The sequence below is a fragment of the Chiloscyllium plagiosum genome, unplaced genomic scaffold, assembly GCF_037043375.1.
Source record: "Chiloscyllium plagiosum isolate Xiang-an unplaced genomic scaffold, Cpla_swu_hap1 HiC_scaffold_22, whole genome shotgun sequence".
NCBI classification, from domain to species: Eukaryota; Metazoa; Chordata; class Chondrichthyes; order Orectolobiformes; family Hemiscylliidae; genus Chiloscyllium; species Chiloscyllium plagiosum.
Genome location: NW_028270160.1, coordinates 36,398,467 through 36,421,632, shown reverse-complemented (window position 1 = coordinate 36,421,632; position 23,166 = coordinate 36,398,467). Strand labels below are relative to the sequence as shown.

The following is a 23,166-nucleotide window of genomic DNA, read 5'->3' as shown; positions in this document are numbered from 1 at the left end:
TCCCAATAAGTTAATTAAAATAATCCAACTGTGTGACATGTTTAGGGAAATGGAAAACTTAGGCCAGATAATTTGTGAAACATACCAGCTGTTTGGCTCTCCAAATAATCAACACTTTTAGTTTCAAACATGTGAGAAGTTTCAAACTGCTCAGGTTGTAGCATTTGCAGTTCTTGGGAAGATGGAGAGGTCACACGTTCAGTCTGAATTTGTCCCTTTCTAGACACCTGAAATTAAAGTAAGTTGTACGTAAGAATACACAGCTTTAAAATATTCTTTCACTTACCTTAATCCCATCACTCAGTTTTAACTTAAATGTAGAGTCAGGTACTTTAAAACACACCAGCGTAGTGGAGTAATAAGATATACCAAAGCATTTTGGTCATACTTTAGACCACGTATGAATCTAGTGCAGGACTGGAAAGGAATTTAACTCTATCAAGAGAAGGTATATTTTTCATTTAATGTGTACTGCTTTTGGGGCAGACTATGACCAGAACAGAAACTGAACTGGGAAAGGAAACAGAACATGCGAAGATAAAAAGCCAACATATCCTCAAGCTTCTAAGGAAATAGAAACAAATCAATTTATATCTTACTTGCCTTAACATCTGATGTCAGACTTGAATTATCACAGGTTTGTCTGGAAGATTTTTTTGTTGTTGATTGTAAGTCATCGTGATGTTCTACAACCTGGCTCAATTTATTTTCTGTTGTTTCTATTATCTGTCTAACACTATTCATATTCTCAGGTGATATAGGTAGTTTATTCGTTGTCTCTTTGTTTGCACTTCTCTGTAAACTTGGTTGCAGCTTGGAATCTGGACTCTCTTCAGTTTTTATAGCAGCTGAAAACATTTCATCCAAACTCGTCTTGTCACAGCTTTCCATCTCCTTCACAGTATGAAATAAGTTCTTTATTCCAACATAGTTTACTCCAGGAGATTCTGCTTTTTGTTTAGTTTCAGTCATGAGCTTAGGCAGCCCAGCAAAATTTTCCACTGGCTTGCCTTTGACTCTGGGAGTCTTCATGATTCTTTTAATACCAACCATATCTTCCACTGGCTGGCTTTTGATTCTAGGAGTCCTCATGATCCTTTTAATACCAACCATATCTTCCACTGGCTGGCTTTTGACTCTGGGAGACCTCATGATCCTTTTAATACCAACCATATCTTCCACCGGCTGGCCTTTGACTCTGGGAGACCTCATGATCCTTTTAATACCAACCATATCTTCCACCGGCTGGCCTTTGACTCTGGGAGACCTCATGATCCTTTTAATACCAGCCATATCTTGCACAGGCTTGCCTTTGACTTTGGGAGTTTTCATGATTCTTTTTACACCAACCATATCTTCCACAGGCTTGCCTTTTACTTTTGTGGTGTTTTTGTAAAGATCATTTATACCAGAAGAGAAATCAACTCTGCATCTCAGTAAACGCGAAACTGAATTGCTGTATTTTCCACTACTTTGACCAGGGGTACTTAATGGTGAGACAGCCATTACACCTAAAAGAAAAAGCAACACAAACATCTTTAAAGTGTTATGCATTTTCAAATATTGGCAAAAGACTTTGTAACATAATTTTTGATGTAATTAGTCATTGAAACTTGTTGACATTGTATTTATGTTACTTCAATTATCTTTCCTATCTATAACACACTATATAGTATACTACATCAACAAAGTCTTATTTAAACTTCTTCTAATAAATAAACTTACACCAATTCCTGCTCATCCCCCATGTCTGTGTTCATTGTTTATACTGATTCCAGGCTCAGCAGCCTTAAAAATTCAGTTTCCAATCACATCTAAGCAATGCTTCATTCTAACTCTGCAACTTCATGCAGCCTTACAAAACTTGAAATTTTTTGCTTTTCCATACATCTGGCTCCATGTAAATCTCCAACTTTCATTAGTCCACCCGTGGCAGCTGGGCTATCAGACACTTAGGCCTCAGGTTGGGCTTTCTTACTAAATCCTTCAAACTCTCTCTGGTTTGGTTCTATTTGGTAACTTTCCTGTGAATAGCCCCTCTATTAGAACGTTTACTACATTAAAGTGGCACTATACAGATACAGGCCTTGTTTGTAAGTTTTGGTTATTACATTAGAAGTAGATAACTAAAATGGGGAATAAGTTATATGGGAGCACAATTTTAAAACCCTAAAAAAAACTTCACCCCATGTAGGTAGGCGGTTGTCTAAGCTTAAAAGCTTACATAAATTGTAGTTTATTGTAAATATTTATCTAAGTACCTGCCACAAGTGGTTATTTTTGATGGAATCTTTATAAAGTTGTTCTGACTCATGATACGTTTCCTATTTTACGCTTCTAGAAGATGGGTTGCAGTGATCTGCAACATTTCTTTTATCATCCTATATAGCCATCCAGAAACCTTGCCCATACCCACAATACTTGCAGCTTAATGCCTCAATCGGCTTCTCTATTCACTGTACCAGTGAAGTTTCAGGCTCCCCATACAACCTCAGATTTTATCTTGCTCTGTTCTATAAGCTGCTCCCCCATAAATTTCTTTATTACTTCTGGTCATAATCTCTGTCATAATTGATGTTACTTCTTTCTTTATCTTGTCCAGAATTATTGCATTCTTCATTAGCTTTTAAAGAACAGGCACCTGTTCTTTCAAGCACTTAAAGTGCCGACAAGAAAAATAGCCCAATAAAATTCCATATTTAATATATTGATTTCCAAGCTGGGAAGCTGGCTTTGTTTTTACTGCATTGTGTGAAACTGATCAGGTTTGAACTGGGAAAAAACAATGAAAGCAAGAAGGTATAAGAAATGCAGAAAAGAGGGGTTGGGGGCGGGGGAAGAAGAAAGATGTGAAGACAAGAGATAATATAGGGACTGAAGAAGCAAATGTAGTATTAACATAATAGCCAGTGATATTGCACTCACCAGTTTCTTCGGGTGTTTTGATAATGGACTCTTCGAATGATTTCTGTGCTATTGGGTTGGCCAGAGCAGTTTGAGAATTATCAACAATATCTGAGGTTAAGCGTACTGGCTGTGTGCTCACATTTTCATTTGTTGGAGTACTAAACATTTCAGCCATGCCTATATTAAAATAACATCAAAAAAAGTTATGAACATAATAGTTTACAAACAGTGTCGCAACTTTAAAAAAGGATGGATAGAAGTTCCTGAAAAAAAACTGGATCATGCTGCTTTGAATTCAAAATGCTGAAGTTCATCTGGCCTCAGGATATTTAGAAATGCCACCAATGCAGGAATAGCAATATAGTTCCAAGTCAGGGTAATATGTGGCTCAGTGGAAAACTGCAAAGAGATGTTCCCATGCTTTTCCTTCTTGGTGAAAGAGAGGTTTTGGAAACTGCTGTTAAAAGAGCCTTGGTGACTCATTACAGTGTCATCACTGAACATTGGTGGTGCAGGCAGTGTTGTTTTAAGATTACAGACGTGCCCATCAAGTGGGCTGCTTTGTTTTGAAGATGCACTCATCTAGGCAAATGGACAGAATTCCACTAGCAGCTTATTTTCCACAGGATAGTCTTTGAGAAGTCAATTTGCAAGATTCACACTGCAAACTTCCCAGTCTTTTACCTATTTTTGTAGCCACTAATTGACTGAACTGGCCCAGATATATCAATGATGATATTGTGAAAAACACAGCTTTTGCTGTACCCAGTGTCTTTAGACATTCCTTGATGTCATTTGGAGTGAATTGACCTAGATGAGGACAGACACCTGTGATGTTTGCATCTTAAAAAACCAATAATAGATCATCCTCTTCTGAGTGAAGATGGTTGCAAACACTTTAGTTTCTTTTTTTTGAACAGGCTTCCTGTTGGGAATATTAATGCAGCTTTTGTCAGTTTTTAAAGTAAATACTTCCACCTCCAACTTGAAGTGGGAGGACTTAAAAGCTGATCTGATCAGACACATTTGGAATTATTTAGCTTTATTACATGCTGCTTGGGCTGTTTAGCAAACATATGGTTTTGAGTTCTGCCTTCCCCAGGTTGACACCTTATTTTTAGGCATGCCAGGTTATTGTTTCTGCACTTCACACTTAACCAGGGTTGATCATCTGGCTTGATGGTAATAGCAGAGTGAGGGACGTGTTAGAACACAAGGTTAGATTGTGGTTGAATGCAACTCTGATGCGCTAGTATTTCAAGGATGCCCACTTGACTACACGTTTATCAGCATAGCAGTAAAAATGGACAATACAATTCTTAGTCACATTATCTCATGTTTACTGATATAGTATACCAGTCATCTGTATTAAAATACATTCACTACGTCTCAGCTCATAACCAATTAAAGATCATCTGAAAAAAATGTCCACTTCTTTTCTAATCATGGAGCAGAAAGAGGGGAGTTTCGTGTGAAAGACAAGATGTCAATTGCAGCAATTGTGGAGGGGCTGAATTAAGCTATTTTCTAGTGAATTAGAAATGCACCAGACAAACCCAATCTGACCACTTACCACCCCAGTCAGTTCTTGATCAGTAAAAGCGATGGGAGGAAAGTATAATCAGTGTTATCAAGCAATGCCCATTCAGCAATAATTTGCTTACTGACACCTCGTTTGAGTTTTATTATGGCCACTCAGCTCCTGACTTCCTTACAGGCTTAGTTCAAACAAGAACAAAGAAAAATGAATTCCTGAGGAAAGGTGAGAGTGACTGGCCTAGACATCAAGGCCACATTTGACAGAGTGTGACAAAAGACTGGAGACATTGGGAATCAAGAGAAAAACTTTCTACTGACTGGAGTGATACTTAGCACAGAAGCAGCAAGTGTTTTCGTTGTTGGAGGTCAGTCACCTTAGCTCCAGGACAAGTCTGCAAAAATTCTTTAGGGTAGTGCCCTTGCCCAACCATCTTCAGATGCATCATCAATGACCTTCACCAGTCACAAACTGACGTCATTTCATCAATAACTTTCCCTCCATTACAAGGTAAGAAGTCAGGATATTTGACAATGCTTAGCATCATCTGTGATCCTTGAGATACTGAAGGATGTTCAAATGCAACAAGACCTAGACAATGTCCAGCTTGGGCTGAGAAGTTGAGAGTAACAAGTCCTAGGCAATGACCATCTCCAATAAGAGAGATTCTAACCACCTCCCCACGACAAATCAGCAGTATGTTGGAATAGTCCCACTTGCCTAGATAAGTGCAGCTCCAAAAAACGACACCTGAAACCATCCAGGACAAAAGCTGCCCACTTGACTGGCACCACCGTCACTCCCTCCACTGACACTGAGTAGCAGCAGTTTGCACCACAGAAATTCACTAACATGCCTTAGATTGCACCTTCCGAACACATGGTCATTTCCTCCTAGAAAAAGGGCGGCAGCAGATACATGCGAACACCATCATCACCTCGCCAAGCCACTCACCATCTGGCCTAGGAAATACTTCACTGCTTTTTCACTGTTGTTAAAATCCTGGAATTCCCACCCTAACAACATTAAGAGTCTACCGCAGCAAAAGGATGGCAGTGGTTCGAGAAGGTAGCTCATCACCTTCTTAAGGACACTAGAGACTGGCAATAAAGACTGGCCCAACCAGTGACACCCAGGTCACAAGTGATAGGGAAAATTACGGTATGAAGTGAAAAATTCAACCCATCACATTGAATGAAATGAGACTTTAATGATTTCACTTCCAGATCAATTTTAGATTGATCAACAGAGCAAAACTTTCAAAGCAATGCCCGAAAACAAAAAGAAATTCTGAGTATAATGTCAAGTAATCTTACCTGACAAACTCTCATCCATTTCATAGTCTTTATGTCTCAGTGAAACAATTCTTATGACCCGCGGAACCTGTCCAGTTGGCTTAATAGTAGTAGGCTGTGACTTTCCAATGACTATGGTTGCTGGGGATGCAGCATGACCAGTACTAAAGTGGCCTTTCACTGAATGAACAGGAGTCTGTTGAAACAAAATTTTACATATGAATGGATTAAAAACAGTAAACAAAAGAATCAGAAGTTTATATGTCTAGCTTAGATGAGCTCATTTATAATTCAAACCACATTTTAGCAGTTAGTATGAAATAACAAGGAACTTTACAAATTGATTCGGCACCATTAAATTCAGTCATTCATGAAAAGGTCAGGTTTAATGATTATTTAACATGGTAATGGGAAATAATCTTTACCGCTTTCAAAGAGACAGTATTCTTGGTCCGTTTTTGCACCACAGCAGATTTCTTTCTTGCACACTGCAACTGAGGTTTTGCCACTCCTTCCTTCACTATCTGTGCCCATGATTTTTTCACTAAAATTAAATTGCAAATATTTAATTTTAAATGATCAGGAAAACTTAAAACTTCTACTCGTTTCACCACCCAGCTCAAGCATGTTTAAATCTTTATTACAAGCTCAATTGTCACGTTCAAACAAGATATTATATCCAACTAGTTGCCCAGATAATTTGAGAGCTTTGCCTTTAAAGAAACGGGATGAGATCTAGGTGGTTATTCTACACCTTGCTCGTCTCTGGGTCTAGCAAGAGCAAACTATACAAGGTAAACAGTCACATGTGCTTTCCTTTCCAAACCAGATAGGGACAGCTAAGAATCTTTTTCTACAAATGCTGCTTTATTTTATGAAACTATCCAAAGCCTGTTCAGATGACCTATAGACACAAGGTTGCCACTGCAAGATTAATCTGTCCAAATTTACAAATTTGGTGCCTTTTGTGCATCACTCAAATAATTTTCAAGAGTTAGATGCATTAGCACACAACGTTTGTTGCCATAAGTTATCGCAAACAAAAAACAGTCACCAATCAAAACTGTAACCTTAATGTGCCTCCTCACCAGTTGGGATGTGTCCCCATTTAATCAGCAACTGAAAATATGGTGTACGGCTGGGTGGACTACTGTAAGTAAAAAGAGAGCTGTGTTGGGCTAGTGTACTCTATGTTATAACCCTTCAAGAGAATTTTCCCAGTATTAAAGTGTTCTTGTGGTGCAGTAGTAGCATCCTTCCCCAAAGCAACAAGACCTGCTCCAGTGTGTGTAGTTGCTTTCTGAACAGGTTGATCAGAAAATTCCTAATATTGTCATGAGCTCAATATACTCTCCATACACAAAGTGTGGATAGGCAATATTTGTAGCACTTTGTACTACACATTTTATATAGTTTCCAATCAGGTTATTCCATAATTTTCACAAACATACTATATGTTAGGAAATTCCGTATGACAACTTTGCTTAATTGTGCTCCATCACATCCAATCAATGCAATGAAATAGGATGTGAATTTTTACTTCTGTCAAACTATAGGTTTGTTTCTCCATTGCATCATTCACAACATTCATCAAGCGAGAAAGATAAAATGATTTCTGCCAATGTTACTGAAAGTTGAAGAATTTTAACAGTGTGAAGCTCAACTGATCTATGACCAACCATCTTTTAAAGAAAGATGAAAATAAGTGCAGAGGCATCTCAGCAAGTCTGGTAGCAGAGAAGAGAGGAAGAAAGTTAATATTTAGAGTCTGAAATTACTCTGCTTTGGAACACAGAAAAAAAATGAGAAGAGTTAATTTTTGAGGCTCTGTCACAAAGAGCACGGTGGTTCAGTGGTTAGCACTGCTGCCTCACAGCACCGGGGTCCCAGGTTCAATTCCAGCCTTGGGTGACTGTCTGTGTGGAGTTTGCACATTCTCCTTGTGTCTGCGTGGGTTTCCTCGGTGCTCCAGTTTCCTCCCACAGTCCAAAGATGTGGTCAGGTGAATTGGTCATGCTAAATTGCCCATAGGTTAGGTGCATTCGTCAGAGGGAAATGGGTCTGGGTGGGTTACTCTTTGGAAGGTCGGTGTGGACTTGTTGGGCCAAAGGGCCTGTTTCCACACTGTAGGAATTCTAATCTGAGCATACAAATCTAGCCAATTCCAACCAAAAAAAAAGTAAAATTAGGATAAGCCTTACCAAATAAATTGGCAGCAGAAGCTCCTGACTGTCTTCTGGTACGTAATGCTGCAAGTAACAAACCACTTCGTCTGGTGCTCTTTCTGGAAGAACTTTTCCCAGAGCTTGCCATTAAATCGGTTTTCTCCTCAGATTTTCCGAACAGGTCTACATCAGGGGAAGTTGGTGTAAAGCGAGGAGACTTTGACCGGTTTAACGAGGGGGTGGCAACATGTGAGATTGAGAAACGTCCACATGTACGTGGAGAACAATCAAATGATCTTTCATCAATTGAACTTGGCAATTTATTGGCTACCGATTGTCTGGGTGACGAAGTTGGCAATGCTTTAACATCAGATGACTTCTTGGTAATGGATGAGGGAGACTTGCTTTGTGAAGGAGGTCTTGCAACAGATGACTTCTTGCTGGAAGACAAAGAGGGTGGTGTTGTTGACAAAGGAGCTATCTTGCTTGACATTGGTGTCTTGACTAAGGGTGACCCCTTTACTGGTGACTTTTTAGCAGTTGTTAACGAAGACTCTTTGACTGGTGAGGAAATTTTGGCAGGTGATTTCTTGGTTTGCCTGGAAGAATCTTCTGATGGGGTGCGAGAACGTCTGGGACTTATTTGATCATTTTCAGTTTGCTCATTGAATTCCTGGGGGAACAAAAAATTGTTATTTCAGACAAAAACCTGTTCATAAAATAACTAAGGATTCTGGGTACTCCAAGATGGAGGACAGAAACATTTCTGGTTGTAACAACTGCTCCTTTGAGGTATAATAGGTGTTGGAGGTGATTTCCTCGAATTCCAAGAGTAGCAATTACTGTTTTATATGCTGTTGCATTGTTTTGGAATTTTGGAGAAAAAATAAGTCAAAACAACAGCACTTTTAAAAGGGAGAGGAACAGACAAAGGAAGCACATGGTCAGGTCAATGCAGGAGAGAGAGAGAGACAGTAAGTCTGCAGTAGTGAGTAGAGTGGGTTCTTTCTTGATTATATGTTTTATAGAGATAAGTATCTTGAATAAACTTCAAATATAAGCCTTAAGTATTAATTTAACCTGGAGCAGTGTTTTGTAGAGGAATAGGACAGTGTTGTTTTCTGGGTCTGTAGATTGAAAGAAGCAAAAATGGTCTTTAGTAGAGTGACATGCTCTTCTTGTCGGATGTGGGAGTTTAGGGAGAGTTTACATGTTATTACTGAGGATTATATCTGCACTATATACATTGGCTGTGAACCCTATCAGAATGAATGAATCGGTCGGAGCAACAGTGAGGGGCAATGTGGAATTTACAAGAGCAAGGGGATGTGATGGATGGCAGTTATAGGAAGGGAAAAAAGCTGCAGATACAGTGACATAGATGGCTTAACTCCAGGAAGGGTAAGAGAGGTAGGCACTTAGTGCAGGAGTCTTTTGAGGCTATCCCCACTTCAAACAAGTATGCTATTTTGGAAAATGTAGGGAGAGATGGAATCTCAGGAGAACGTAGCACGAACAGCCAAGTTTCTGGTATTGAGACTGGCTCTAATGCATTAAGGGGGTATGTTGGCTTCCAAAAGATCGATTGTGTTAGGGGACATAATCTAGTCCCAAGGTACAGACAGATGTTTCTATGGCCAGCAGCAAGAAATCAGAATGGTGTGTTGCTTCCTTGGTGCCACGATCAAAGATGTCTCAGAGAGTGTGCAGAATGTTCTCAAGGGGGAGAGGGGTCAATAGGAGGTCATTGTACACATTGGAACCAACGACATAGGAAGGGAAAGGGCTGGGATTCTGAAGGGAGATAACAGAGTTAGGCAGAATTTTTTAAAAAAAGGCCTTCGAGAGTAGTAATATCTGGATTACTCCTGATGCTACGAGCTAGTGAGGGCAGGAATAGGAGGACAGAGCAGATGAATGCATGGCTGAGGAGCTGGTATATGGGAGAAGGATTCACATTTTTGGTAGAAGTGACCTGTACAAGAAGGATGGATTGCACCTAAATTGGAAGGGGACTAATATACAGGAGGGAGATTTGCTCAAGCTGCTTGGGAGGATTTAAACTAGTAAGGTGGGAGGGGTCGGAACCAGGGAGATAGTGAGGAAAGAGATCAATCTGAGACTGGTACAGTTGAGGAAAGAAGAGAGTCAAACAGTCAGGGACAAAGCAGAGAACAAGGTAGGACTGATAAATTAAACTGCATTTATTTCAGTGCAAGGGGCCGACAAGGGAAGGCAGATGAACTCAGGGCATGGTTAGGAACATGGGACTGGGATATCATAGTAATTACAGAAACATGGCTCAGGGATGGACAGAACTGGCAGCTTAATGTTCCAGGATACAAATACTACAGGAGGGACAGAAAGGGAGGCAAGAGAGGAGGTGGAATGGTGTCTGTGATAAGGAATAGCATTACAGCTGTATTGAGGATATTCCTGGAAATACATCCAGGCAAGTTATTTGGGCAGAACTGAGAAATAAGAAAGGGATGATCACCTTGTTGGGATTCTATTATAGACCCCCTAATAGTCAGAGGGAAATTGAGAAACAAATTTGGAAGGAGATGTCAGTTATCTGTAAGAATAATAGGGTGGTTATGGTTGGGGGTTTTAACTTTCCAAAGATAGACTGGGACTGCCATAGTGTTAATGGTTTAGATAGAGAGGAATTTGTTAAGTGTGTACAAGAAAATTTTATGATTCAGTATGTGGATTTACCTACTAGAGGTGCAAAACTTGACCTACTCTTGGGAAATAAGGCAGGGCAGGTGACTGAGGTGTCAGCGGGGGAGCACTCTGGGGCCAGTGACCATAATTGTATTAGTTTTAAAATAATGATGGAAAAGGATAGACAAGATCTAAAAGTTGAAGTTCTAAATTGGAGAAAGGCCAATTTTATGGTATTAGGCAAGAACTTTCAAAAGCTGATTGGGAGCAGGTGTTCGCAGGTAAGGGAACGGCTGGAAAATGGGAAGCCTTCAGAATTGAGATGACAAGAGTCCAGAGAAAGTATATTCCTGTTATGGTGAAAGGAAAGGCTGGTAGGTATAGGGAATGGTGAATGACTAAAGAAATTGAGGGTTTGTTTAAGAAAAAGAAGGAAGCATATGTCAGGTACAGACCAGAGAGATCGAGTGAATCCTTAGAAGAGTACAAAGGCAAGAGGAGTGTAATTAAGGGGGAAAATCAGGAGGGCAAAAAAGGGGACATGAGATAGCTTTGGCAAAAATGGTTAAGGAGAATCAAAATGGTTTTTTCAAATACATTAACGGTAACTAGGGAGAGAATAGGACGACTCAAAGATCAGCAAGGTGACCTTTGTGTGGAGCCGCAGGAGATACTCGCAGAAACGAGTATTTTGCATCAGTATTTACTATAGAAAAGGACATGGAAGATATAGAATACAGGGTAATAGGTGGTGACATCTTGAAAAATGTCCATATTACAGAGGAGGAAGTGCTGGATAAATTCCCAGGACCTGATCAGATGTACCCTAGAGCTCTGTGGGAAGCTAAGGAAGTGATTGTTGGGCCTCTTACTGAGAGATTTGTATCATCAATAGTCACAGGTGAGGTGCCGGAAGACTGGAGGTTGGCTAATGTGGTATCACTATTTAAGAAAGGGTGGCAAGGACAAGCCAGGGAACTATAGATCGGCGAGCCTGACATCGGTGATGGGCAATTTGTTAGAGGGAATCCTGAGGGACAGGATGCACATGTATGTGGAAAGGCAAAGTCTAATTAGGGATAGTCAACATGGCTTTGTGCGTGGGAAATCATGTCTCACAAACTTGATTGAGTTTTTTTGAAGTAGTAACAGAGGATTGATGAGGGCAGGGTGGTAGATGTGATGTATGTGGACTTCAGTAAGGCCTTCGACAAGGTTCCCCATGGGAGACTGGTTAGCAAGGTTAGATATCATGAAATGCAGGGAGAACTAGCCATTTGGATATAGAACTGGCTCAAAGGTAGAAGAAAGAGGGTGGTGGTGGAGGGCTATTTTTCAGACTGGAGGCTGTGACCAGTGGAGTGCACAAGGATCTGTGCTAGTTCCACTACTTTTATATGTTTTATACCAATGTCCCCTCACTTTAAAGTTGTGTCCCCTCATGTTTGCCATCCCCATACTTGGAAAAAGGCTCTCCCTGTCCACCCTATCTAACTTATACACTTAATGGTAAGGTCTTAGCGAGTGTTGCTGAACAAAGAGATCTTGGAGTGCAGATTAATAGCTCCTTGAAAGTGGAGTTGCTGGTTGATAGAATAGTGAAGGCGGCGTTTGGTATGCTTTCCTTTATTGGTCAGAGTACTGAGCACAGGAGTTGGGAGGCCATGTTGCGGCTGTACAGGACCTTGATTAGGCCACTATTGGAATATTGTGTGTAATTCTGTCTTCCTTCCTATCGAAAAGATGTTGTGAAACTTGAACGGGTTCAGAAAAGATTTACAAGAATGTTGCCAGAGTTGGAGAATTTGAACTATTGGGAGAGATTGAATAGACTAGGGCTGTTTTCCCTGGAGCGTCAGAGGCTGAGGGGTGACCTTATCAAGGTTTATAAAATCATGCGGGATGTGGATAGGATAAATAGACAAAGTCTTTTCCCTGGGGTGGGGCATAGGTCTAGGGTGAGAGGGGAAAGATATAGAAGAGACGTATGGGGCAACCTTTTCACACAGAAGGTGGTACATTTATGGAATGAGGTCCCAGAGGAAGTGGTGGAGGCCAATACAATTGTAACATTTAAAAGGCATCTGGATGGGTATATGAATAGGAAGGGTTTGGAAGGATATGGGCCAGGCGCTGGCAGGCGGGACTAGATTGGGTTGGAATATCTGATCGACATGGACAAGTTGGACCGACAGGTTTGTTTCCGTGCTGGACATCTCTATGACTCTACCCATTATTTCTAGTTTAACAGGAAAACAATTTAAAATGCCTTCTGATCAAAATTATAAATATTAAAATATTGGCTCCAAAAGGTGAAAACGTAACACACGGATACCAGAATTCTAAGGATTTCAAAACTAATTTCTGTTGTGAAGTCAACCAATTTCTCGGACTTTAAAATGCTGCTTCTGTAGAAAGTCTGATAAACTTGGGGAGTACTTGTTTAAGTAAATTTTTTTTAAAAATTTAAGAAAGCACCAAATTAATGTTAGTTACAAACCTTCACAAACCTTGCAAAAATTAATGTTAGTTTGAAGAGTTAGTCATTTTAATATATTTAAAAACAGTTTATCGTATACAGCCTTTATTTTCCATATGTTAATAAGCCGTTGACAATAATAACACTGCAAGTCTCTGACTTTAGAGACAAATGTAAATGCAGCTGGAGAGAAAAAAAAATCAGTTTCTTGACTTGATATGCTAATATTTGCAACACATTACCTAGTAGGTTCACACAAGCCCAAATAGCTGTCAACTATTGAATCCCACCACTCTGGTCCACAGACTTTTCCAACGACTACAACAATTTCCATATGGCATCTCACAATGACAAAATACCACTGCTGGCCATGTAACCTCATGCAATTTCCTCATGCAAGAAATTTTTTCACATGGAGACATTCATTGGCTTCAAAAGGATTGAGAAGTCAGTCTTTCAACTGAATTTTTTACTCCATAAGAGAGCAGCATCGTCACCTATATAACTTTTACTTGAACTAATAATGAGAAGGGGTGTTTAATTCCATGGACATACCAGTTTTCTAAGTTCATACCTTACCTTCAAAATCTCTTTAATTAACCTTTAATTAATTTGTTTTAGCAATTTTATTTTCTGTTTAAATTTTTACAAGTTTAACTCCCTTTCAAAATTCTCTAGTAATAACGGTTGTTACATCTGATTTGTGCCACAAGGTGGTACTGTCACCAAGCTTTCACAATAAAACATGGTTCTCCATTAGTTATTACAATTAATGTGCTGTGGTGAAACAAGGACACTGTATTTCTATATTGCAACATTGCTTGGAAATTTACTGAAGTAGAACAACTTAAGTGCACCTTAAGTTACCTGAATCGTACAACTGTGTATTCCTACACTGGTCGCACATTTCAATACTGTACGTGGAGTACTTCGAAATGGTGTGCTCACTCTGGTTGGAGTGCCTCCTTTTCGGAGGGGAGAGCTTGGTGGCATGCGTTTGTCAAACAACTCCGGACTCAGGTTTGCACCAAAAGAAACTCTCTTTCGTTTAAAAATTGGTGCATAAACATTTTCTTCATTTGCACTTCTACGCTTTTTAGATGAATGAAGGATAGCACCTGATGAGAAATAATTAAAAAGGAACAATTTGGTTAAAAGGAACAAAACGAAATTAAAGCGCAAGACAAAATTCACCTTCAAATTTCTAGGTTAATTCAAAAGCCACCACTATTAAGCAGTGTGAGCAAAGTTGTAAAGAGCCTATGAAGTTCTAAAATAGCCACCACTACCCAAACTACATTAACTTTAGAGCAGTAGGATACAAATTCACAGCAATATTTTAACTTTTAAAAATTTTTAAGTGTTCAAATAGTTTATCAGCAAGAGCAAAAATAGAAATTAAAAAAAGATTAACTGAATCAGCAAGGTGACTCATGTTTAACATCGATTCTTAACTTCACTACTTTACTGCACACTAAAGTAACTTGAGATTCTGAAAATATTTATTAAAACATAATTCCCACTTTTCATTGCTTATTCACACTGCATCTTTAAAACAGAAAAGCTCACAAGGCTGCTTCAGAGATGAAAGAGAGTAAATTGCATGCATCAGATTATTGAAAAAATTTTCTGTGAAAACCATTCACCCCCACTTTTAATTGATAGTTTAGAGAGTTGATTTTACCTGGAAATGAAGAGGATTCTTTGCTACTACAATTCAGATTGAATCCAACATCTGCAGCTGAAAACTGGCCCAGTTGTTCAGTGGTGGTATTCATAGGACTTTTATGATCCCTCCTTACCACCTTCTCAGTTTGTTCACTAGTTAAGAACCTGTGTGGACTATTAGACGTACAAGTCTTCTCCAAGTATTCTGCTTCAGTTGGGCAATTACTTTCCCTTCTATTGTTGCGCACACGGAGTGAAGAGGGAGTGGTGTCTCTTTTCAGTTTAGTTGAAGCAGGTGGTTTTGCAACTGAAAGCTTACAGACATTTATGGATTCAACTTGATCGGCTTGACTCTCTGAAGGTTGTATAGTTTTGACACGCAATGATGATCTGCCATGTTTCTTGGGGGTTTCAGCCTTTTCCTTGTCTCCATGAGCAGGTACCCCTTTCAGATCTATTGAAATATCTTTTGACTTTGCAACTGAAGGCTCAGAGACATTTGTGGATTCAACTTGATCTGGCAGAATCTCTGGAGGTTGTATAGTTTTATTGTTATGCATTGATGATCTACCACGTTTCTTGGGGGTTTCAACCTTTTCCTTGTCTCCATGAGCAGATGGTTGTTTCATACCTACCACTTGTGCAACTGAAGGCTCAGTGACATTTGTGGATTCAACTTGATCTGGCTGAATCTCTGGAGGTTGTATAGTTTTATTGTTATGCATTGATGATCTACCACGTTTCTTGGGGGTTTCAGCCTTTTCCTTGTCTCCATGAGCAGATGGTTGTTTCATATATACTGCCTGTGAAACTGTAGGCTTAGAGACATTTGTGGAATCAACTTGATCTGTTTCAATCTCTGTACGTTGTATATTTTGGTTATGCAATGATGATCTACCACGTTTCTTGGGGGTTTCAGCCTTTTCCTTGTCTCCATGAGCAGATGGTTGTTTCATATCTACCACTTGTGCAACTGAAGGCTCAGTGACATTTGTGGATTCAACTTGATCTGGCTGAATCTCTGGAGGTTGTATAGTTTTATTGTTATGCATTGATGATCTACCACGTTTCTTGGGGGTTTCAGCCTTTTCCTTGTCTCCATGAGCAGATGGTTGTTTCATATATACTGCCTGTGAAATTGTAGGCTTAGAGACATTTGTGGAATCAACTTGATCTGTTTCAATCTCTGTACGTTGTATATTTTGGTTATGCAATGATGATGTACCACGTTTCTTGGGGGTTTCAGCCTTTTCCTTGTCTCCATGAGCAGATGGTTGTTTCATATCTACCACTTGTGCAACTGAAGGCTCAGTGACATTTGTGGATTCAACTTGCTCTGGCTGAATCTCTGGAGGTTGTATAATTTTATTGTTATGCAATGATGATCTGCCACGTTTCTTGGGGGTTTCAGACCTTTTCTTGTCTCCATGAGCAGATGGTTGTTTCATATCTACCACTTGTGCAACTGAAAGCTCAGTGACATTTGTGGATTCAACTTGATCTGGCTGAATCTCTGGAGGTTGTACAGTTTTGTTGTTACGCAGTGATGATCTGCCACGTTTCTTGGGGGTTTCAGCCCTTTCCTTGTCTCCATGAGCAGGTATGTGCTCCATTTCAACAGTTTTCACACCTATTCCTTTTTCCATTGAAAAGTCAAGATTCTCCGGAATTTTCTTTTTAGCTTCATCTACTGTTAACGACTTACGAGTTGTAAAATTCTGACTCTTTTGTTTTACGTTTGGTGCACATTTAGGAGGCAGGTGATTTTGATCCTTCCCTTTAACACCTACTTCAAAAGATGTAAATGATGTAGCATTTGCCCCAAAAGAGGGATTATCTGTAAACTTGTTTAGTTTTTCAGAAATATTATTTTGTTTGGCACAGTTAAAGTCAGTTGGTTTGGCAGATACGTCACCCTCAACTAACAAAAACTCCAAATTGTTAACTTTTTCACATGTGTTGTCTTTTTTCATCTTTCCTTTTTCTAGCTTAACTTTGCTTCTCCTCCCAGACACTCGAATTGTGCTTGGTGATGTTTGGGAATTCTTGCCAAACTGAGAAACCATGGCATCAGATTTCTTTTCCACAACACTACCTTCTTCTGTCAAGTCAGTGCTGCTTTCTTTATCAGATATTTCACTGTTTTCTTTGTTTGGTTTAACCGGAATTGGCTTTGTGACTTCGTGCTTGAACATTTCATAAAGTTTGGAAAAAGGAGATGTATGTTCCTCATCAGCAGGTTGCTCATTGTTAAGAATCTTTGAGGAGCTTCTCTTCCGTGCAGCTTTTGGAGCTGAATCACCATTTTCATTTGGTGTTGCCTTTGTGGATTTAGTTGGTGCTTCAAGGATTTCATCTACATCAGCAAAAAAAAACAAAACTCTGATCATGTCTCCCAGCTTAGAAGTTCACTTGAGAAATAAAGTATGGGCTACTAGTCGGCAAGGCTTCCCATTTGCAAATAGATCAGATATTGGGAAGGACAACAGTCTAAAAGAAGCTAAGCAGAATCGGGTCATTTTTCACAACAACAAATTCCAGTAGAACTTTTTCAGGATTAACACAAGTATGGAATGGAGATGGTGGAAAAACAAGCTGTTTCCATTGTTGGTGGGTAGAGAGGAATGACTCTCTTTGGGAGAGAATGGGGAAGTAAAGGTTCACTTCATATGAATATATTTAATACAAGGGACATAAAAAATAACTGCAACACTTCAATTTATATTTGATACAGGATTTAACAAAACAGGGAAAGAAAAGGACTGGAAGTATAGTACACAGCTAACACCAGTATAGATGCAGTGACCCAACAGTCTTCTATGCTATTACTTTATATTTTCTGGAAATTAGATTTAAATTAGTTGAGACTTTGTATACTTCTAAAGGACTAAAGCCTAGAGGTGGTGCACTTTCTTAAAAGCAGAAGTGACATGGAACAATGGAGAAAGTGAGGATTGCAGATGCTGGAGATCAGAGTGGAGAGTGTGGTGCTGGAAAAGCACAGCTGGTCAGGCAGCATCCGAGGAGCAGGAGAATCAACGTTTCAGGCATAAGCGCTTTTCCAGCACCACACTCTCCACTCCGGCAAGGAACAATCCCTTACTTATGATAGTGTATACAAGTTTAATTTACTGCAAAGTTTAGAAGGGAAAAGATAACGGAAGGAATGGTGCAGCATCCAAATATGGCACACAGACTGTTGCTCTACAGTACACAACCGGATACAAATTATTCAATAAACAGTGGGTTTTCACATCATAGTGAGAATTCCTTTCAGCTGGCAGGATCAAACCTGGTCTGATGTTGGTCAAGACTTCATACTGGTGATTCAATTAAAATAAAATGAGCAGACAAATCAAGATCAATATCACAGAGGCATTCTATAGTACATTCTGGCATGTAGATTAGGGGCTCCAAAAATGAGATGCAGGACATTCACAGGAGTATTGCAACTCCATTACCCAAATCCATATCTCATTCCATGTTCAAGGCAATTAAAAAAAATTAAATTGTGACAAAGTTAGAAAAATACTGACTGAGAAGCTTCAAGGAAACATGGAACATCATTCCCTCCAAATCTTAAACCACTCGATGTTTAACTGGTATTCTTTTAATATGGTGGATAAAAACCTGAACTTCTTAAATAATTGTGTTGTGGGAGTAGCTGCACCACATGTACTGCAGCAATTATGCATTTGCTAGCGACGTCCACATCCTTAAAAAACGTTTGCACGTAAATCAGACATCTGGGTGTGCAATCAAAGCATATTGTTAAACAGACACACATACAAGAACTACCAACCAGATTTGCGTCCACTTGTAGACCGATGATCATTACCAGAAGATTGTGAACAATCATCCACTCCCTGTTGAACATGAAGAACCTGTTTAATTGAAACATTAATTGCATTAAGGAAAAAATATTGAGTTTAAGAAGAATGGAGAGGCATTGTCAATGAGGAAAGTTTTTGAGGTACTAGCATGTGGAAATAGGCAGACCGAAATTCAGTTGATATTCAAAATGTTCCTAGAGATCGAATCTAATGACATATAATAAATACTGTATATACTAGTGTATAGGTCAAATCTTGATGTGTTTTTAAAATCTGAAATTAAGTGGTCGACTTATACACGAAGAATTGTTTTCAAGGGGATGAACATTTATCTACAATGTAGATAAAAGTGGAAATTTATCTTCCCGGAAGCCCCCTGGTTCTGGAATGTTCCTTGTATAGGTACACAATCCTTTATCCGAAACGCTCGGGACCAGCTGGTTTTTGGAAGTTGGAAGTTTTCGAATTTCAAAATAAGTGTCAGTTTGACGGTGAAATTTTTAAAAATCTTACTGAACAGCAGACTCGCTATGGGCTCTGAGACAGAATGGAGGCCTGCCCAGGCTGGGCTATGCATCCCCATGCCGCATCTGAGTGACATACATCGAGTGGGAGTGAAGTTGGGTTAACTGTCTGCATGCCAACCAACCTTGCTCATGAGAAAAAAACTTCACGGGAAAACCTTTGGAATTCAGAAAAAGGGTTGCCTACTTGTAATATGTTTGGGCCACGGTAAAGCATGGGCAACTCAAACCGACTCAGTGGATACATCGGTCACCCCATATTGTTGTACCATTACAGCAATTCTGAAAACCTGGAGCAGAGCAGAGGCTGGCAGACTGGAAGACCCAGAACGGAGTAGTATGGCAAGCAGATTGGAAAGTCGGAGCGGAGCACAACAGGCAGGCACATTGACTCATAAATGTTGATCTGTAACTGTGAAGAACTAGGGTAGGCTTATACATGAGATATGGAAAATAAAAAAATTTGGCCAAAATAAGGGGTTGACTTATATATGAGATCAACCTATACACGAGTATTAACATTATTAATTCCTATTGCATGGAGAAGCTTGTTCTGAACCTTCTATCCACCTAAGCTGGAAAATCAGGTACATCGGATAACCTATGTATTTAATTTAAAATCTTTAACCTTTGTTAACTGGAAATAGTAGGGCTCAATTTCCAGCACACTGTCCCATTGAGTCATGACAGTGTGTTAGCCATTCCCAAATACATTACCTCATACTATGTCCGTTTGAATTCCATTTTTCACTGCTTTGCCTACCTGAGAAAGTCTATGGCCTTAAAACTTGTCTTTAAACATTCAAACTAAAATGTAATGCTGAGTTGTAGAACATATTTGCTGCACATTAGAAAACAGATAGGACAGGCCGGGAGGCTCAGAAAAAGAGGGACCCAAGGTATGCAAATGATAAAAAGATCTGTGCTCACCGAGTGATAACAGGATGCTCTAAGGCAATTAAGAACATTTGCCTTAGCATCAGTGAAATCTGTGTAAACAGGACACCAAGTGATAACATTCACAGCCGTAGCCTTGTGAAATTAATGAAACAGTTTGATTCTGACCCTGAAACGAAACTCGGTACTATAAAGCCAATTATAATGGATTATTATTACCCTTGCAAGCTGGGCAGACACAGAAAACATCTTTGCTGTTACAATACCCTGACCTGACAGATGAAAAGGACACTAGAGAGAGAGACCATTTTAGTGCTGAGGCTACTGAAGCCAGTAGAAAATGAACTCTTAGTGCTTACCTGTTATGGATTGAACTTAATTGCATTTTTGAGACTTTATGATGATATTGAGTAGCCATTACCGGTTATTAAATACAAACTCTGTAAAGGTAATACTGATGAAGCTTTAACTTACCTGCTATTCTTGCAGACCACCCTACAGACCTTACAGATTGCCCCATTGTCTATTCTAACTAACCAGATCTTATGTCTTATTTAAATTTGAATCACAACCCTATAAAAAAAGCATGTTTAATTCAAAGACTAATGAATCAGTTTAAAAGTAACCTTACGGGAACACCTCAGCCTCAGGTAGAGAATGATTCAGTGCTTAAAAAGCAAGAGTCTGCTCCTAGCTTAGAAATTATTCTAGGCGTAACATTGAAGAGATTCTGGCACACTGCATCGGGAAGCCATTTTATAGTTAAAGGTTTGCCCTCCTTGCTAAGGACCCATTTTGTAAAACAATTGTATCTGACACATGAGCTGTGCAAGGTTAGCTTATGAACTCCCCAATTAGCTCAGACTGGTACCTCTATGATAGGAATTTATCTCACTAGCAGGCACCTAGCTTGGCTGGGTATGTTTTTCCCACCTGATGAATGGCTTAGGGCCTGTAGGAGTGATTAGTCAAGCGTACACAGACCTGTCAATTAACTTTTCTTCCTTACAAATTATTGTCTTTTGCTGTTATCTGTCTAATTAAGACCATGCAATGTTTTTGTAAACTTTTATATAAAGGAAGCCACTTTGTATCAGTACATCGGAGTAGTCTGCTAGGACACTTGAAGAGCTGGTACCCTACTCTCCTATGTTATAGAACTTAGCTTCTAGGTATCAGTATTATGTTGTAACAGTGATGCTACTGGTAAATAAAGGGGATGACTAAAATTAAACTAAACGGTCTGTAAGAATTTTTTAAAATTCCAGACGACCAAAGAGTACGAATTCCGGGATGAACCAAAAGAGAGACTCATAGGCTGAGTCCACATGGGATTCCCAGGGCTGTCTCAAAACTGACTTTAACATATCTGACCAGTTTGATAATATCCTCCTGCAGCTTACTGATAACTTCCTTACTATTTATGTTACCAATATCATCTGATTTCATTTGTTCCATCATTAGTGACTGAGTCCAGCTATCTTTGTTCTTGTTCTAGGCAGGGCAGCCAGTTACATTATTTAACGATTAGCAAATCAATTGACTTCTAACACCATTTCAGAAATTCTCAGTGATTGTTTTTTGGGTGTTAACTGAAGAAGGGTTTATGCCCGAAACGTCGATTGTCCTGTTTCTTGGATGCTGCCTGACATGCTGCGCATTTCCGGCAACACATTTTCAGCTGTTAACTGTAATTACCAACTTCAGTCAATTTCACAACTTGAAATGGTGGAATTTAATCTTTTGCCCTCAAGCTTGCTGGTCCAGTACCATGAGCATTGTGTTATTGTGCATATTAGACCAGTTCAGCTCCTACAGTGGCAAGAAATTAAAATGTACTGTGGCTACAATGCAATATAATGTGACAATAATTTAGCATTCAGAATAGAACCAAGATTTTTCTTTTGAAAGCCTATTATGAAGTGTTATATTACTTATTAATTTGCCTGTTCATCTTTCAATGAATTTGTTTCACGGTTTAAAACTAAAAGAAGATCTCATGAGATCTAATATGATCACCACTTACCAATGACAGAAGATGCAGATTTATTCTACTTGTTAAAAGATCAAAAAAAAATTCTGTGCATTATCTAAGATACCAATGGAAATTTATCTAGACAAAATTACATGAAAAGTCCTAAACCGCATGAATGATTTAAAAACAGTACAGATTTTATGACCTTCCTAAGCGCAGAACTGATAGGTGAGGATAATGAGTTTCATAATCCAAAAGCCACAGAGATTGTGCCTGCAAGTATGAACTTCAATAGTCTTTAGCGTTCAATGCCGCAGACAGGATTTACAACTGCTGAATGACAACAGACAACATTTTTGAAGCTTCACATTTGTATCACTAGTCAGTTTACCAAGTAATCAAGTAGCCATCCTTATATGTATAAACTCAAACTATTTCAAAGTTATATCTGTTATAGCCCAATATCAATCCCAAGATATGTTTGTCTTAGATCTCAATAATCCAGTACGGAGGAGCTTTTCTCCCTTAACTCCAATTAAATAAATATGGTTGTGAAAATGTATTAACCAAAATATTTTAAAATAATCACTGACTAAATATATACTTATACCTTGGCCTATGTAGAAAGAACAGTCTCCATGAATTTGCACAGTCTGCAACGAAAACAATTGTATTTGCAAAGAAAAAGCTGCTCAACTGGAGCCATTGAAGCCTGCAACAGTTCCAAAGAAATGCTATGCAAGAGTCACTTGTGGTAAAGTTAGTCCAGTGAGCATACCATTCAAATTTCAATGAGATTGGTTCTAGAGGAAAGAAAGAGGGCCAGTTCTTGATCTAGGAAAAATATTTCTAACCCTGTTTGTATCCATAAGCTTATTATACACACAAACCTACTCAGGTGATGTCTTCAAGAACTGGCATTAGGATTTCTTAAAACAGGGGAATCCAGAATATAACACTGCTAATGCCAGATAAAAATGAATTCAGCTAGCACATCTGACCTAGGAGGAAACCCTAAAGTCAACAGCTTGCTCGCAAAGACTTCAACCGCAAATCAACATTTGGACATTATATGAACAATTAGTTTCTCTGATTGTAATTGTTACTTGTCCAAAGTACTTTCACAATGGCACTTCTGTTTTTATATTTTTCCCCTGGACTTGGATGCTATGTCTGAATCCTTGTCTTCTTCCCTCCCTTTGCTGAAGTAAATTTGGCA

The 23,166-nt window shown here is 39.2% G+C and overlaps 1 protein-coding gene across 2 annotated transcripts in view; it reads right to left on the bottom strand.

Annotated features, from left to right (window-relative positions):
* The window catches only part of mki67 (marker of proliferation Ki-67), a 40,481-nt gene that overhangs the window by 7,159 nt on the left and 10,156 nt on the right, over positions 1-23,166 (bottom strand). For both annotated transcript variants that reach the window (XM_087998969.1, XM_043712605.2), the window contains exons 6-14: positions 18,521-18,602; positions 14,735-17,074; positions 13,918-14,168; positions 7,941-8,577; positions 6,165-6,283; positions 5,761-5,935; positions 2,926-3,084; positions 604-1,511; positions 86-227 (exon numbers count right to left, since the gene is read on the bottom strand). In XM_087998969.1, the coding sequence (XP_087855095.1) occupies positions 86-227; positions 604-1,511; positions 2,926-3,084; positions 5,761-5,935; positions 6,165-6,283; positions 7,941-8,577; positions 13,918-14,168; positions 14,735-17,074; positions 18,521-18,602 (4,813 nt within the window). The remainder of the gene's footprint in view (positions 1-85; positions 228-603; positions 1,512-2,925; positions 3,085-5,760; positions 5,936-6,164; positions 6,284-7,940; positions 8,578-13,917; positions 14,169-14,734; positions 17,075-18,520; positions 18,603-23,166) is intronic.